This window comes from Lissotriton helveticus, chromosome 1_1, assembly GCF_964261635.1.
Source record: "Lissotriton helveticus chromosome 1_1, aLisHel1.1, whole genome shotgun sequence".
Taxonomy (NCBI): domain Eukaryota; kingdom Metazoa; phylum Chordata; class Amphibia; order Caudata; family Salamandridae; genus Lissotriton; species Lissotriton helveticus.
Window position 1 is genome coordinate 368,188,955 of NC_136057.1, and position 15,781 is coordinate 368,204,735.

The 15,781-nt window shown below is 44.4% G+C and overlaps 1 protein-coding gene across 4 annotated transcripts in view; it reads right to left on the bottom strand.

Annotated features, from left to right (window-relative positions):
• ADIPOR2 (adiponectin receptor 2) overlaps positions 1-15,781 on the bottom strand; it is a 496,680-nt gene that overhangs the window by 162,276 nt on the left and 318,623 nt on the right. For all 4 annotated transcript variants that reach the window (XM_078673675.1, XM_078673674.1, XM_078673676.1 and 1 more), the window contains exon 3: positions 1,278-1,397. In XM_078673675.1, coding sequence (XP_078529801.1) covers positions 1,278-1,397 — 120 coding nt within the window. The remainder of the gene's footprint in view (positions 1-1,277; positions 1,398-15,781) is intronic.

Genomic DNA, 15,781 nt, shown 5'->3' on the forward strand with positions numbered 1-15,781 from the left:
CTGCGACTGATATACAAAGTGCTGTGTTGGATTGTAATGGACTAACCCTACCTGTATCCTCCACCATCTTTGACCTATTACCTGTGCTACTTAGTGAACTGCAACCAGTGAATTTTCTTTGTCTATGCAAAACCAATAAAGTTGATTATCCAAAAAAAAATCAGATGAACATGAATAACTTGTGTGATTTTAAAAATCGGTAGCACATGAAGACAAAAAGTGTTCTGAGGCCATTTGGGCAGCGGGTAATTATTCTAGTGTTTATGACTATCAAAGATCCTATGATGCAGAAGCTGTTACCTATACGGGTTCTCAGTCTACCCAAAGGGAAATGACTACTGAGAACATGTGATGATGCAGGACACTGGACCGCTGTTAATGGATTATGAAGATGTACACATTGCTCTGTGTGTGGAACCATAATGAACAAAGAGTTGCTTTGGTTACATAAAGCCAACCTCTACAGATCGCACCATAGTGATGAGGCTATTGCTGGATTTCTTAATCTCATTGGATTTTTGGCATAACATCAAAAGGTGGCTTTATGACTTTCCACAGAAGGTGTGTAATGTTCTCTCAGTGAATCGAACAGTGAGTTCTCAAAACACTTTATTCTCGAAGAATACTGTAGAAATGAGTTTCTATTGTTTTGATTTTCCCTCAGGTAAAGAAGAAGAAATATTTCCAATGCCTCGCAAGCGAAATAAATATCCATTGAAGAAGTCCACTCAGGACACTATGGTACCAAGACATTTTAGATCAATAACAGGCCAACTGGATAGCCAAAATCATGTAAAACACTACGACAAGACAATTATAGACTTTTATAGAAAGGGGCATTTCTAGATTATCTGCATTTAGGTTTTCGGTCCAGATACTGTACTGAGGGATGTGCTGGTGAAAGTGACACACGATATGCTTGGGATGACTGGTCAAGGGTCCTTTGATATATTAATGGTGTTGGACTTCAAAGCAACAACATGCATGTTTATCTGTATATCCTAAAAGAAGGCCATTTGTCAAATGAGTCCACGGGCCAACATTCTCTGCAAACCTTAATTTAAATTGTAGAACAGCCTCCCTAAGAAACCCATGCTAAGTTTTTACTTTAAATGTATGCTGAAAACAAAAAAAGGGTTCAGTTGTTACTCGACACTGTTTTCGGACTAATTAAAGAGAAGATCATGAACTAAGGGATTCGTATGGATTAAGAAACATAATTAGGCAAAAAAGAAATTAAAACTAATTACAGAGGGAGAAAAGCGGCACATTCTTACCTTGCACATAAACTCTTCTACGCGTTCCATGGCATGGTGGGCCTGCAACAGTGGGGCCATGCCCATAAACCCTTCATCTTCTTGAACAGGTTCATTGGGACATTCACATTCCTCTTGACTCTGCAAGTAGATTAAAGTACAATGAGTAATCAGAAATGCTAAAGCTACCAAATTAGCAAATGTGGGTAATTACAAAAACACTGAAAAAACAGAAAGCATAAAAGTAGTGCGAGACCATCTGCCAATTTCTCTGCTGAGACTCAGACAAATGAACCACATTAAAAGATAGTGATAAAAGGAAATATATAGAAATGTAAACATGTGTCTCTGAACACCGTTTATTTCACTAGTAAAGCAGAAAGAACAGCTTTCAGACGATAACACTCTAGACAATGTTGAGCCTTGCGCCCCTTCGCTCATGGGATTTCGACTGGAGCTGTTAATACATTGTCCAATGTCCTTTAGGAAGGAGAAAAAGAGCTTTAAAGACCCTAGGTTGGGGGTGGAATAGAAAGCAGCGCAAGATGAACCTCTGCTAGTCTGCACAATGCCTAGTTGGCCAGTATATGTCCTTGCTGACACTGGTGCATGACAGGATCGGTACAGGAGAATAAGAGTGCTCTTCCCTGGCCAAAGTGCCTGTAATGCTACCTGGGGGGTATACTAGCTGACAACTAGCAGGGAGGGAGGCGCGCTTCTGGCACCGCAAGCTCGGCTGTAGGGTGGCCGCTTGGCAGGTTCATTGCCTCTTACAAGGATATTGGCTACCCCATATTCTAGTCCCCAATAAGACAGGCGAAAGTAGGAAGATATACTTTTGCTCTTATTGTTAGTGTTCTTTATAAAAGCGCAATTTACAGGCAGTGAAATCCAATGTAATCAACTAAACGATTTCGAATACCTAAAACGGGGGGGACCATGGCTAATCAGATGTAACATAACAATTTTGCTGTTCCATGCTCTACCACAGATTCAATTCTCTTTAATACACACATGATAAAGCGGCATAACTCATTGCTCTAATTAATGTTCCCTGTCATTCCGCTAGGTGATAAAATACAGGAATGTATTCTGGGCGGGGTATGCGGGGTGGGGGGGCAGTTTAAAATGGGGTGGGGGCAGGTTAAAACTACAGCGTCATGCTACAAGTTCAATCTAACAGTGTCTCTGTCACTACTGCTGCATACGTTTGATCAGTGCGGACAAGAAGGTATTCAAAGTCAGACGAGTGGCATGATTTTTATTCACAAATGAAGGCTTCCTCGTGTCACAAATTACCTTAAATACGGACTGTGTATTTTTGATCCAGCAAACCATCAACCTGGGGAACTTAAACTGTTGAATACTAATTATATGCAAGTCCTCTCCTTTTCTGAGAATTGCTACAGCATCCTCATCCTCTTTACTGTTCAATGACCTCTAAAAATGTCAATCAATTAATCGATATTAGGTTAGAACACTCTACCAAGCATATTTAACTGGTTGAAACGTAGAGTGAACCTCAAGGGTCACATCTGCCCAAGCTATGATGTTACTGTGACCATATCTCTATCAAGATGATCATTCTGAGACAAGGCGTGTTCACGCACTTATCTGTCATTTAAAAATGTTTTCTACTTGAAAAGGCAACAAAAGATGATCTAGCCTAGCCTACACTGAACCTTGGATACCACTGAGTTACCAGAATCTCAACTGTTGGGACAACTCATCTCTGCAAATTCTACCCACTTTTAGTGGTTCATTCCAGAAAAGGGTCACAAGCCTGCAATATCAAATCAGGTTAACATGGTCTTTTAAATTATTTTGCCATCAATTCCACTGGGAACGGGTGACTAATGCATTGGCAACATAGACTGAGCTCTACAAATACCTTCAGAAAGCCTGGGATGCTGGGAAACGGGAATAGTTAAACACCATTTGGATGCGAAGGGCTTAATTCTAGCTTCCAGGGAGGGAATGCTGGTGTTATGTTCCATAAGTGACTGGATGACAAAGTTCTCTCAGTTTCCAAGTTACACATTCTCCAAGTTTAACCAACCAAGTGTTCCAGGCGTACAGTACTAGGCATTAGAAACACCATGATCTTAGTCAACAGACCTACCATAATTATTTATGTGCAGTGTATTATAAAGAGCTAGCTACATCACCCTGGGGCCATTTCCTCTGACATAAATGCAAATTGAATATTCTGTTGTCGATGTGGGGGTCTGATGCTTAGGGGATCTTTTTTAGTAGTGATGAAAGAGATGTGACGAGATTAAAAAGGTTTGGATACCATTTCATAGGCTTTATACTGAAGATTGTTGTTCTGGAGCAGTGCTTAATTTGTAAATAAATAAGAGCAAGGGCCCTTTTCAGGAGTATACTCCTGCTTGTACCACCCATTGCCCTTACCATGCTGCCAGTGACAGTACCAACACAACCACTAGCCATCACACATCTACAAGTGTGACATTTTAGACTATTCTAGGCCCCCAAAACTATTAGAATGGCTTGGGCCGCAGATATTAGTAATTTTTAATGTATATTGAATTAATAAACAACTGTTGTTGTGCCGATCTGTAAATTAGGCAAACAGCGCCACCATGTGGCAGCCTGTCATAAGTGTAGGTGTTAACAATTACGTTCGAGTGCTGAGCACCAGAAACCACCGGCTCAAATTAAGCACTGTTCTGGAGTAACTTATTCACTTTGTTTCATATTCACTGCTCAGGCAGAGGTTTGTTTGTAGGGACAGGTGCTAGGCTGCACTTAAGAGTGTTGAGTGGATGGCATTCCAAGGCTTGAGCACTGTGCTCCAAATGACCTGCTGTTGTGGAACTGTCATCTGAATCCCTGCCTAAATGATATTAGGTATAGGAAGCATCGCCTCACTCTGTTGTGGCACACCATTTTACCGGCACATATAGGGAAAGTGCACTCTATTACCGTGAATGCCTGTTCAAAATGCTGGTGGCAACTTACGCCTGCACTCAGTAGAGACCATTAGACTATATGCCTCCTCCATGTGGTGCATAGTCAGTACGCCTCCCAAAAGCTCCTATGCCTCAACTCCCTTGCCTGCAATAGGATGCCGATGCAAAAGCTTAGTCTTCCCTTATTTGCACGGGACCGCACCCCCATGCAAATGAGAGAACACCACATTATGATTGTGCACTAGAGTTGGCGCCCTTGGCATGCAGCCTGGCTCATTTGATGTTGGCTTTCATTGGGAGCTCGTTATATTAAGCATGGGCTAGTGTGGCTACATTTCTTCATTTCAGGGGCAGTTTTGCTGGCTATTTTTTCACATGCTTCTTTTGTCAATGAGCCTCTTTCTGGGTGACGTAAAGACTGGTCTATTACCACATACATGACTAGATATCTTCTGTGCCTGACTCTGTGGATATTTTGAGGCAGTGGGGGCAGTGGTACAAGTACATATGGAATTGGATCCCCCTGACCACTGCATTCATTAGAAAAGTGAATGACAGACCAACTCAAATATTACACTCCAGATCTTTCCATCTAAGCTACCTGCTCCAGATAGTTTTTTATTTCTCACATCTATTGCCTGGCCCATGAGAGGATTTTGGCTCAACGTAATAAAAATGTCTTCATTCCTTTACCCTGGTGTACTCATTTATGTTTCACTTTCTTTAGTGAAAAGTGATAAACGTATGCTACGCCTAAGCAATGCCAGTATCCTGGTTCAACCCCTCAATTGGGAGAGCGGCTCCAAGGAAAAAGAGAGGATTCTCTATACAGCATTTTGAAGAGGAGGATCAGCTCTACTGATGCATCAAGCCTCGAGTCAGTAAATCTCTAGGATGAGCAATTAGAATGCAATGCTATGTCTAAGCTATGTTGCTATCCAGAGAGAGAGACAGCTAATACAACTCTCGGTAGAGGCAGCACTAACAATTGGCTTCACAAAACTCTTTTCACCCCATCTTACAAGCATAACCAGCGAATTCTAGACCTTACCATGAAAGACAACCAACTTTGGGCCAGCGGCTCTGGCGAAGTTCGCTTACACTTCTGTGCACTTTCTTTTGCCGGCCCTGGTTCTAAAATGTAATGCGAGGTAGGAGGGGGAGAGTGCGAACCTCTCCCCCAAAATAAAACTGTGCCAAAAAAGCATTGAAAAGCAACACTGCACTGACCAGCCCAGGAAAGTTAAACGAGGACAAATTGAAGCGTTCATAATGTAGAACAATCATCATTAGGAGACGGGCACTGAACTGACAGTGCAGGAAACACACTCACGCAAATATATTTTGGGCATGTCTTCATCGTCTCAAGAAGAGAGGTGTGGCGCCGCAGCCAGGGCGACTGACGCTGGAATCTGGGGATCAGGGTTCGATCCCCGGCTCCGGCGGCAGATTAGCCCAGCACCATGTGACTCTGGGCAATAGCTCGCTTAATCTTCCCGACGGCCCCCAGCGCCTAGAGACCCTTACGGGTGATTGTGCGCTTTACAAATGTGGACTTTACTTTAATAATAAAAAGCTGGCTTGCGCTTCCTGCGAGCCCAGGATGGCTAGGGCTCATCAGGTGACTTGCATAATCTGCTGGATTTAAAAAAATTACTCCAGGATAAACTCCGCGGTTGGATAGGAGCATAAGCCGGGTGTCTTCAGATCGAGCTCTAATTGAGAAAGGCAAGGACATTACATGCAGGAAAAAGTCTTGTTTGCATTGGTAGTTTGTAGAGCATTTTCTGCGAGGGGAGGTCTGGAGATGCGAGGGGAGGTCTGGAGATGCGAGGGGAGGGCTGGAGATGCGAGGGGAGGGCTGGAGATGCGAGGGGAGGGCTGGAGATGCGAGGGGAGGACTGGAGATGCGAGGGGAGGGCTGGGGAGGGCTGGAGATGCGAGGGGAGGGCTGGAGATGCGAGGGGAGGGCTGGAGATGCGAGGGGAGGACTGGAGATGCGAGGGGAGGGCTGGAGATGCGAGGGGAGGTCTGGAGATGCGAGGGGAGGGCTGGAGATGCGAGGGGAGGGCTGGAGATGCGAGGGGAGGGCTGGAGATGCGAGGGGAGGGCTGGAGATGCGAGGGGAGGGCTGGAGATGCGAGGGGAGGGCTGGAGATGCGAGGGGAGGGCTGGAGATGCGAGGGGAGGGCTGGAGATGCGAGGGGAGGGCTGGAGATGCGAGGGGAGGGCTGGAGATGCGAGGGGAGGGCTGGAGATGCGAGGGGAGGGCTGGAGATGCGAGGGGAGGGCTGGAGATGCGAGGGGAGGACTGGGGGATCCGAGGAAAGACGGAAGAGCCTCGTAAAACTCCCTCAAAAGCTCATATAACAATCACTGGCGGAAGTGTATTGCATTTTGGATGGCAAACTAAGCTGTGCAAAGTCACTTCGTTTCACCTAAGCAATACACCCATAGTTCACGTGAGAACTAGGAGTATTCTGCTTAGTGTACAAAACATATGTTTTTGCATGAAAATTAAGATTTTGAAAGTTTTTATTGCGAGATTCGGATTTTGACCATTATTTTCCATACACATTTAGCCCCACACACGTTACATGAGCTCCTGTCACTTGTGCTATCTGTCACTTGGAAAACGTACAAGATGAATGTACATTAGACATATTCTTGTGTAATACCAATTCCGTTGAGATAAAACTTGCATAACATTCACTATCGCTGAAAATGTTTGTATGTGACTATGAACAAGGAAACAAATATCCACTGAAATGCAAAATTTAGTAAACTGAAAAAAATCCAAGTACATGTCACACACCGCTTTAAGAAAATGTGCGAGTTCCAATCAGACAACTGCCGTGTAATACAATTTTACCTGGCTGCAAAGGAATAGCAAATGACAATAACATCACGAACTACAGGAAACTCAAGTGACAGGTCCTACTTGAGAATACACTAACATAATAAGAAATTAGTTACATACCTGTAACTCCTGGCCTCCAGCGTTTGTGTCTTTATATGTGCACATGCTTAAATCAATCCTCACTGCCATGCTGCGAATCCCTGGTAACTTTAAAGAGTGCTAAAATGGCCATAGGCTTCAACAGTGTTTGTTTTAGTAGCACATGCACCTCATTGAAACCATCCAAATTTGGCCAATGAGATTGAAATGCTAAACTCTCATACCCCCCCTGAAGGCCACCATAACCCATAATTCATAGAACAGACTGTTGAGAACATAATAAATGAGCCTCTGACCGCGGAGGAGGGATATATGAAAGACAAGTAGGCTACTTATTTCTTCGACAGCACTGGATCTTTCATATTTTCACACGCATGAATCAGAAAGGTAAGCAGTACATATCAATTATAAAAAGCAGGAAGCATGCTCACTTTTACTGAAACAGGTTACGCCTATCCAACTGCCAGAGGCGGCTCCACCGCTAAGGTGGAGCAGCGTCGCCACACTGCTTTCCAGCAGTGTAAAAAAGGAAAAATAAATGATAACACAAAGTTTTTATTTAATTTTTCCCTGCTAAAGCAGTTTTGAGGGTAGGGCCTAATCAGCTCACAGAGCAGGGGGAGGAGTGGTGAGCACTTTGTAAGTGCACATGACTTTTTGGCTGGCCGTCTTCGACTGGTCGAACAATCAAGCATACTTTGCACATTCTACACCTAGGCTGTATTACAGCTCTGGTGGAGAACATGCCCAGTCTCCCTGGCCTCGTCTGAGTGCCAAACCATGGCACTCAGACCAATCACAACGCTCCATTGCAGCGCTGTGACTGGCTCAAAGGAGCCTGGGTGCTTTCGCGTTGGTTCCAGCCAGAAGAGACACAGAGACGACCGAGGAGGGACACAGGGAAAAGGTAAGTGAATTTTATATTTTTCTCCTGCTCCCACCCTGATCGTGCCAGCCGCCAGCTTGCATAAACTTAACTTCTTTATGCTACTGGAGTGATCTGTTATTTTTGCCCGTGTGGTGCATGTAGTGCTGTTAGGGCCCAGGAGCAGCGCACTGGTCCTTGGTATGTGGTGTTGTAGAAGGCAGGGTACTCAGCTGCCCTCTCCCACTTCAGCTTGTCCACTGCCCCTCGGCCGCCCCCAAGTCTCTCTGTTCTCTCCAAGTTTCTCTGCTGTTGTTGCTGGACTCACTGGTCCACTTTTCTCTGCTCTACCCCAGGATGCCCCCTCTCTCAGATTCTTTCCCCTCGCCCATTCAGGCTACCTCGCTCCTCCCCAGTGTGTGCTCTTTCACCCTGTTTGTCTACTCTCCTTGCCTGCTACTCTACTGTCCCTAACGGCTCTCACTTAATTGGTCTCCTGTTCCTCCCAGTCTCTCATCTCCCTCACAGTTTCTCCCTTTTCACTCCCAGTCTATCTGTTCTAACTACCCATCCCAGCGTTTTCCCTCATGATTTCCTCGCTCCCACTGTCTATCCAGCCTCTCCCCAATCTCTCCACTATTTCCCCACTCTCATGCCTCGCCGCTTCCTCAAGTAGCCTGTCCACTTGCACACCTGCCATACCAGTTGTGTGCTTTCACCCCTACCTCTTATGTCTCTCTCCACTTCCTCACCAGCCTTTACCGTTCCCCTGTTTACCCACTCTCTGTCCGAGCCCTTCATATTTCTCCCAGTATCTCAGTCTCACTATGCCACCATTGGTATATTCTGTCTCCTTTAAGCCTCTCCCTCACACTTTCACCATCTCCACTCTGCCAGCCTCGATCTCACTGATCTGCAGGTTGAATGATTTGAATTTCCAGAAGAGCCAACCTGTTGCTGTGGCGTGGTCATGGGAAGTGTGTTTGCCATTCTGATAAATGTATCCCTGTTGAATAGCTGGGCTCACACACTTCAGTTGGGGTATTTACACCCCACCATTTTAAACTGTCACCATCCGCCACTGCCTATTGCTCGAATTGAATACTTTGGCCATCTTAAAAATGCCCAAACAGGTTAGACTTAGCCCAAGGAGTTCTCACCCCACTGGTCAGGGCATCCCGAGGTGGTCATTCCTACCCACTAGCTCGTGACAGGCATACATGTGGCACCTCCAGGCAGCCACTTCAGAACACTCCTGAGTCCGTGGAAGATAAGAAAAGGACTGAATCTGCTGTTTGAGACCAGATACTACCATAGAAGTGGGAGTTGATACGATTTATGGAATATGTAATCCACTTGATCTTTGTGAAGCTTCCACTCGTGACAATCCGATAGAATTTGCCGCCCAGGGAGATGCTCCACCGTTATGTCCACTTAGTAGGAAAAGGCCCAGTCCTATTGCATCTGGACCTCTTCTAACAGTGGCCAGGACAACATTCCTCCCTGCTTCGTGATGCAAAACATGGATGTTGTATTGTCCATCTAGATTAGGAGTTGCTTGACTTGCAAGTCTTGGGAGGAGCGCCCGAAGACCCAGTCTTATGGCTTCGAGCTCTATGTTAATGAGATGAAGCTCTTTTCTGCATCTGACCAGCGACCTTTGGTCAACAGTACTTGATTGTGTGCTTCCCCAACCCTCCACAGATGCATCAGTTGTGAGCACCACTCTGAATGATGGAAAGGGAGCCTGTGTTTGGATTCATAGGGCACCACCACTGTATGAGGGCCTGTTTTAGGCGTTTTGTGATGTGGACTGTGTTTTCCCACGTGCCGACTTATGCAGGATGACATTAGGCACAGCAGAGATTTGTAATACCGGATAGTGACCAACTGCTTGGCAGAGAAGGTCTTTGCCATGGATTGAAGCTTTATCAATCTGTCCACCTAAGGAAAAGACTTTACCAACAGTGTGTCATATATCGCTCCCAAGAGGTGAAGCTTTTCTGTGGTTCCACAGAAAACTTCTTGATGTTCGATGTCACGCCTAGTCTGAGAACCGAGAGATGCAGGCGACTGCAGAAGCTTTTGACTCTTCCCTTAATAACACCTTAACAAACCAATCATCCAAATCCTCCATTTCGGGACAGTCTCTACCACTCCTTTGAGAAGGAGGAGAATTTCCTTTTGCAGTGCCCTCAAATGAAGACAGTGCTACTTCCTGGGTGGAAATACTGGTATTTTCCGTAGAAACTCCAACATATGACCCAAGTGTAATATGCTACACCCATTGGTCCGATGTTATGGACTCCTATGCAGGGCCAAAAAGGGAAATTCTTTGCTCTATTCAGTAAGATGAGGGTCCTGGGAGTGGGGTGGGGGGCAGATGTAAGGAGTCAAGCTTGCTTTTGGTTGTCCTGAGAGCGCATGCAAGGTACTTCTCTTTCGCCCAGAAGATCTGTCGTACCCTCACTTTGGGTTCTGTTGGGTGCATAGCCCTGGTTGTATCTGGGCTACCTTGGGAGAAAATACAGTTGGCCTTGTTGTCCGTACCGATTAAAGCCTCTCCAAAAGCCTGTGATCTTTGTGAGCCACCAAAATGTGTTAAGTGAGGAGGATGATATTGGAAAGCACACAGACATTTTGACACATACTTATCTGTTTTAATATTCTGCGAGGCATCATCGCGCTTTCTAATCAGGGTGATTTCTTCAAATAGCATATTTAGTATTTTTACTTGGACTTCTGGACGGAAAGCTGCAGATCTCAGCATTCCTGTTTTCTTAATGCAACCACTCAGCCCAGCTGGCAAAAGTCTGCATTTGAAACGTCCATTTTAGCGTCAATGATTGCTCCTGATGTTGTTGCTCCCTCTTTGATGATGGCTTTAACAGTCTTCCCTCTTATCCTCTGGTACAACGTCGATCAGTGGCAAGATGTCATGACTCATGTAGCAATCAAAACGACCCAAAAATGGTAAGCCGTTTGCAGCCTTAGTTGATATTGTCAACCTGGGAAACAACTACAGAGGAAATGATCTATGCATCTGCAGTGCCACTCAGGGGTGTGCAGAAAATGGAGTGATCGGTTTCTTTCATCTGTGCTGGGCCACAGACTGGGGCCCTGTACTTCTTTTCTAAATGGGGCACCACCGCTGGTGTTTTCACCAATTGTAGGCCTTCTGACAAAACTAAGTCCAGTATAGGTATGGACCTAATAGATTTGTTAGGCTGCTCCTTGAAGTCACACAGCAAGCATTGCTGCACCACTGAGATCATTGGGAGTTTGACATTTCTACCCGATTTTATCATCAGTGTATGAAAATGGGCTATGTCGTCTGGAGGACAGTCTGATTTGACAAGTGATTTGTCACCTTTGTTTGGTATGATACAGGCATCCCACTTCTCATTACTACATCATCTGTTAGTTCTCTCTCTTCTACCAAATCAAAATACACTGACCCGATAAGTTCTCATCTCCCAGAAGTTGGCAAAACCAGTGGTGGAGTGACTGACCTTGGAGGCTGGGTTGTTCAAGGTGAAGGACGTGTAGGTGGCAGAGACGGCATTGGTGGAAGAGGAAGGGTGGACACAGGTTATATGGCAGACTGCTGAGAGAAGTGTCTTTAAAAGGTGCCCATCATCTGTAGAGAAAGGGACATTAAAAATGCAACAGGCACCTGCCACCTGCATGACTTCATAATCTGTACGGAAACAATGTGGTACATAGTATTGAGGAGAATGAAAGGTATGAAAGGCAATGCCTTAAAATGAAGACTCCCTGTTTTCCGTTTTTACAGATTTTTACAGATAAATACAGACAGAAAACCATTAATTTTGTTGTCTGTATATATTTTAAAATATGGATAAAAATGGAAATCAGGTGCTTTTTGAGTGATTCTAAGTGCACTTTGCTATGACTGCCAGGACAATAACTGTGTAGATTGGTGGGTAAGGGGGTTACATAGAAATTATTTTAGTAAAAAGTCTTAAACAGCAGAAGATATGCACAAGGCTGATATTGAAATGTGCATATTTTCATATAAGTGCATTGATTTATCTTCTGCGGGTGTTCAGAATACTGAAACCTGGCAGGCATTCAAGCATGACTGCATATTTATTGGTTAAATAAATCTGGAAATATACCAGTTTCAGATTTATTTTTTCACAAAACCCATAATATATATGGATAAATACAGATAAAGTTGGCAAAAAATAAATACGGATAAATACAGACGGAAATGTCAGAAAAAGAAATACCATAAAACCGGGAGCCCTACTTATAATCATACTCCTAATAAGAATCCTCTTCCTCCAAAGCATCTACCTCAAACTTCAGGACGTAATGCACATATAACTGCGTAGCACTATAGGTAGTCTCAGAGGTGTCCTGATCGCTAAAATCACCTTCTAATCCAGAATTTGGGAGAGAAGGCTTGCTGTCAACTTTATAGTTGAAAATGTGACTGGTGTAGTAAACTATCGTAAACGAATGCGACATTGAAGATGTTGAAGGAAGGGCCATTGTTGATGGCAGGAGTAAAGACTTCCTTGGTGTCGTTGATGATGGTATCATTGTAGTAGGAGCTCTAATCAACTACGAGGGTCTGGTCGCTGTTGACGGTGATCACTTCATGTTGACAATGTCTGTCCCATAGGTGACAGGAGGAGTGATGTTGACAATAGCATCAACAAAAACAGTGTTTCTTTTCCTTAGTCATACACAATGACGTGGAAGCCACCAATAGGGACTGAATTTCAGTTAGAACATCAAGTGAGCTGGACTTTCGCTCAGGCTTTTGTGCGGGTGTACCAACTGTCTGAAACATTTTCCTGAAGAAAATCCAATCTTTTTCTGTGAAGATATGGTTGCAGGTGCTTTATGAAGTTGGTGCAGCTCCTCTGGAAACTTTTCATATTCACTTTTGCACTTCCTTTTTGGAAGTGCTTGGTGCAGCACTTTTCATGAAATCTTCCCCAGAAAAGGAGGCATCCCCGCAGAAAGAAGGTCGTTCTTCAGACAATTGGACTAGCTAAGCTCCATGGCAGACCAGAAAAATATCAGAATATAGTCATTGACAGGTTAGAGCTGAGCTCTTCTCAGGGAATACATAACACATGATCTGATGTAGAAATCTGAGCTGTGGTGGCCTCTTGGGGGAGTTGCATAGTTTAGAGTTTCCATCTCATTCGTCAAAATTCAGTCTGTTTAAAATGAGGTTAATGTGCTTATAAACTAACACTGTTGTTGAGGCCAATGCCCATTTTAACACAGTTTACTGCTATTTAAACTTACTGCGATTCCCAGCAGGACGACGAGAAATGATTATTGAGAATATATAAAAGATCCAATGAGGGGGGACGCACAGCTCTTGCAGCAAGCCTTAAGTGGCTGGACAGAAGAGGATAGAAGCAGCAATGTGGGGAGAGGCGAGGAAATGTCAGATATGGATGCAGGTTAACTGGGGTGCAGTGCTTGGGAGAGGAAATATGATCCAACATGGTAAGAACGTGTGGTAGATATTCAGGGAGCATGAGTGTGAATTTGAAAGGAGTGTAAGAGAAAGCGAGGGAGAAAGGAGAGCGTAACAGCAAGAGTGAAATAGCAAGAGAAGGAGAGCACGTGTGTGTGGGTAATGAGGGCCTGTCAGGAGGTTCAGTTAAGGCTAAGGGAGCAGAACACTGACAGTACCTTCTGTTATGATGGGGTCCAAGCTGTGTCTTCCCAACTGATACATTTTCTTGTGGGGATCAAACTAAAGGAAGAAATTGGTGGAGTTAGAGCTGAGGGCAAACAGATACGTTTCCTTCAATTGGCTAGATGCTCAGACTCTTGGAAGGAAAGATGTGTTGATATAAAGGTACACCTTCACATAGTAAAGCCCATTACCCTATACTCACCAAGCCTATAGCTGTGTGTACTGTACTGCAAGAGCTTTAGACCTCGCCATAGGTTGCCTAGATGCCGGCTCTGGTAACAATTATACGACGAGGGCCTGGGCTTCCACTTGAATCATGCCTCGAGGATTTCATGGGTAATAGATCTGGCATGCTGCAGAAGCCCGGGATTTGTGGGAAGATGTAGTAGAGATATAGGTTATTAAACTGAGCGAGTGACGTGGTCTTCAAGGATGGTGCAGGCACCCTGTGATTCTTTTCATAAATCAACTTTAAGGACAGTCGTTTCCAAATAATGCAGTTGCCACCTTGGCTAACATAGGGGAACAGGTGAGAGCCAAGTGACTGACGCAGTGGGTGGGAAACTCGATGGGAACTGCAGTAGTAGTGCCGCCAATGAGTATTTGATGAAGTCTGTCTTATGCACTGTCCCTTCGTATTACTGCAGTTGTGTGCTTCGGTAAAAGAGGCAGCGTGCTCCTACACACCACTAGGCTTCCGAGTTTCAGCATTTTCCACAATTGTTAGTTACTTCAAAGGCCTCCAGCCCTGCTGTACAATTTATTTTAAGCGCTTACTCACCAACACAGAGAGGGCGGATGGTGCTGCTGCAGAATGAGAAACAGTTGGCCTCTAATTTTAATTAAAGACATAGATCTCGGGGAAAGCATGGTGGCAGCCTTTTATTGCAGAGAGGGCTCGGGGATGGCAAAAAAAGGATGACTACATAACTCCTTTTAGACCTGCATAGCCTTGTGTATGAAGGTCGGCCAACAGCAGAAATCTGTGTGCTCTTTCACAGTAAGAATGGTCTCATTCTCGCGCCCGTGCACTTTTTTCATACAAAACACGCAGTAGCCTTGGCTATAAATAAATATGCAGCACGCGAAGCATCTGGGCATTTAGCTATTCACAGGGATACTGGGAGCAATGAATGGGCAAGCACTGTCCAAACCAGATGCGACACTGCTTCACTGGCGCACTCAAGCACTGGAGTGACTCCGGGCCCTCCCACTCCCCATCAGGCAGAAGAGTCCCTCGTCCACTACGAAGATTACAGGGTTAGCAGAGACTCGACCAGGTCCACCGACCACAATGCAAATAATGTGATAGCGAAAACCTTTTACTATTACAAGCACAGACATTTCTGCAAGGTGCAAACAATGCCGAATAATGCAGCGATGTGCCGAACCAATACATGTCTGCAGAAAGGAAGACCCATCACGCGTCGTTATCCATGAACTAGAATCTTTTGATGACAGTTCAAAGCACTTCTTTATACTCCGTGGCATATAGTAATTCCATGGTATCATTTTAATATTTAGGGTCATGTAAGGCAATTTCTAGTTGCATTCTAAACCGGTTTTATTGTAGTAAACAAAGATGATTGCAGTGCTCAAATCTGCAACATTTCAGAGCTATCCTTACCCAAAATAGAAAATAAATAGGTCTTTAAACAACCTCAGTTCACGAGTGAAACTTAAACAGAGAAGCACAAAGTTTCTTTCTGCAAGTGTCTTACTTCTGGAAACTCGGGCTCTAAGTCCTACCCAATTAACATACAATTACTTACAGAAGAATATCTGAATATCTGTGACACTACACACCACCTTCCTCCTCTAAATGTGATATTTTTTTATTAGGTTGAAGCGCAACTCTCTGGTTGTGAAAATACTTTTTGTGGGCATTCTGGGAGCGTTCCTGAAAATACATTCCACTCATTGCTTTACATTGGCTATGTGGTTTATAATTCACATTTTTTGCCTTTCTATTTGCTGGCTTTATTTGTTTTGGGCTGTCCAGCATATCTTTTTCCTACTGTGGAACATCGCCTGTTTACTATATTCATCGACCAGTGCTCGCTTTCTATA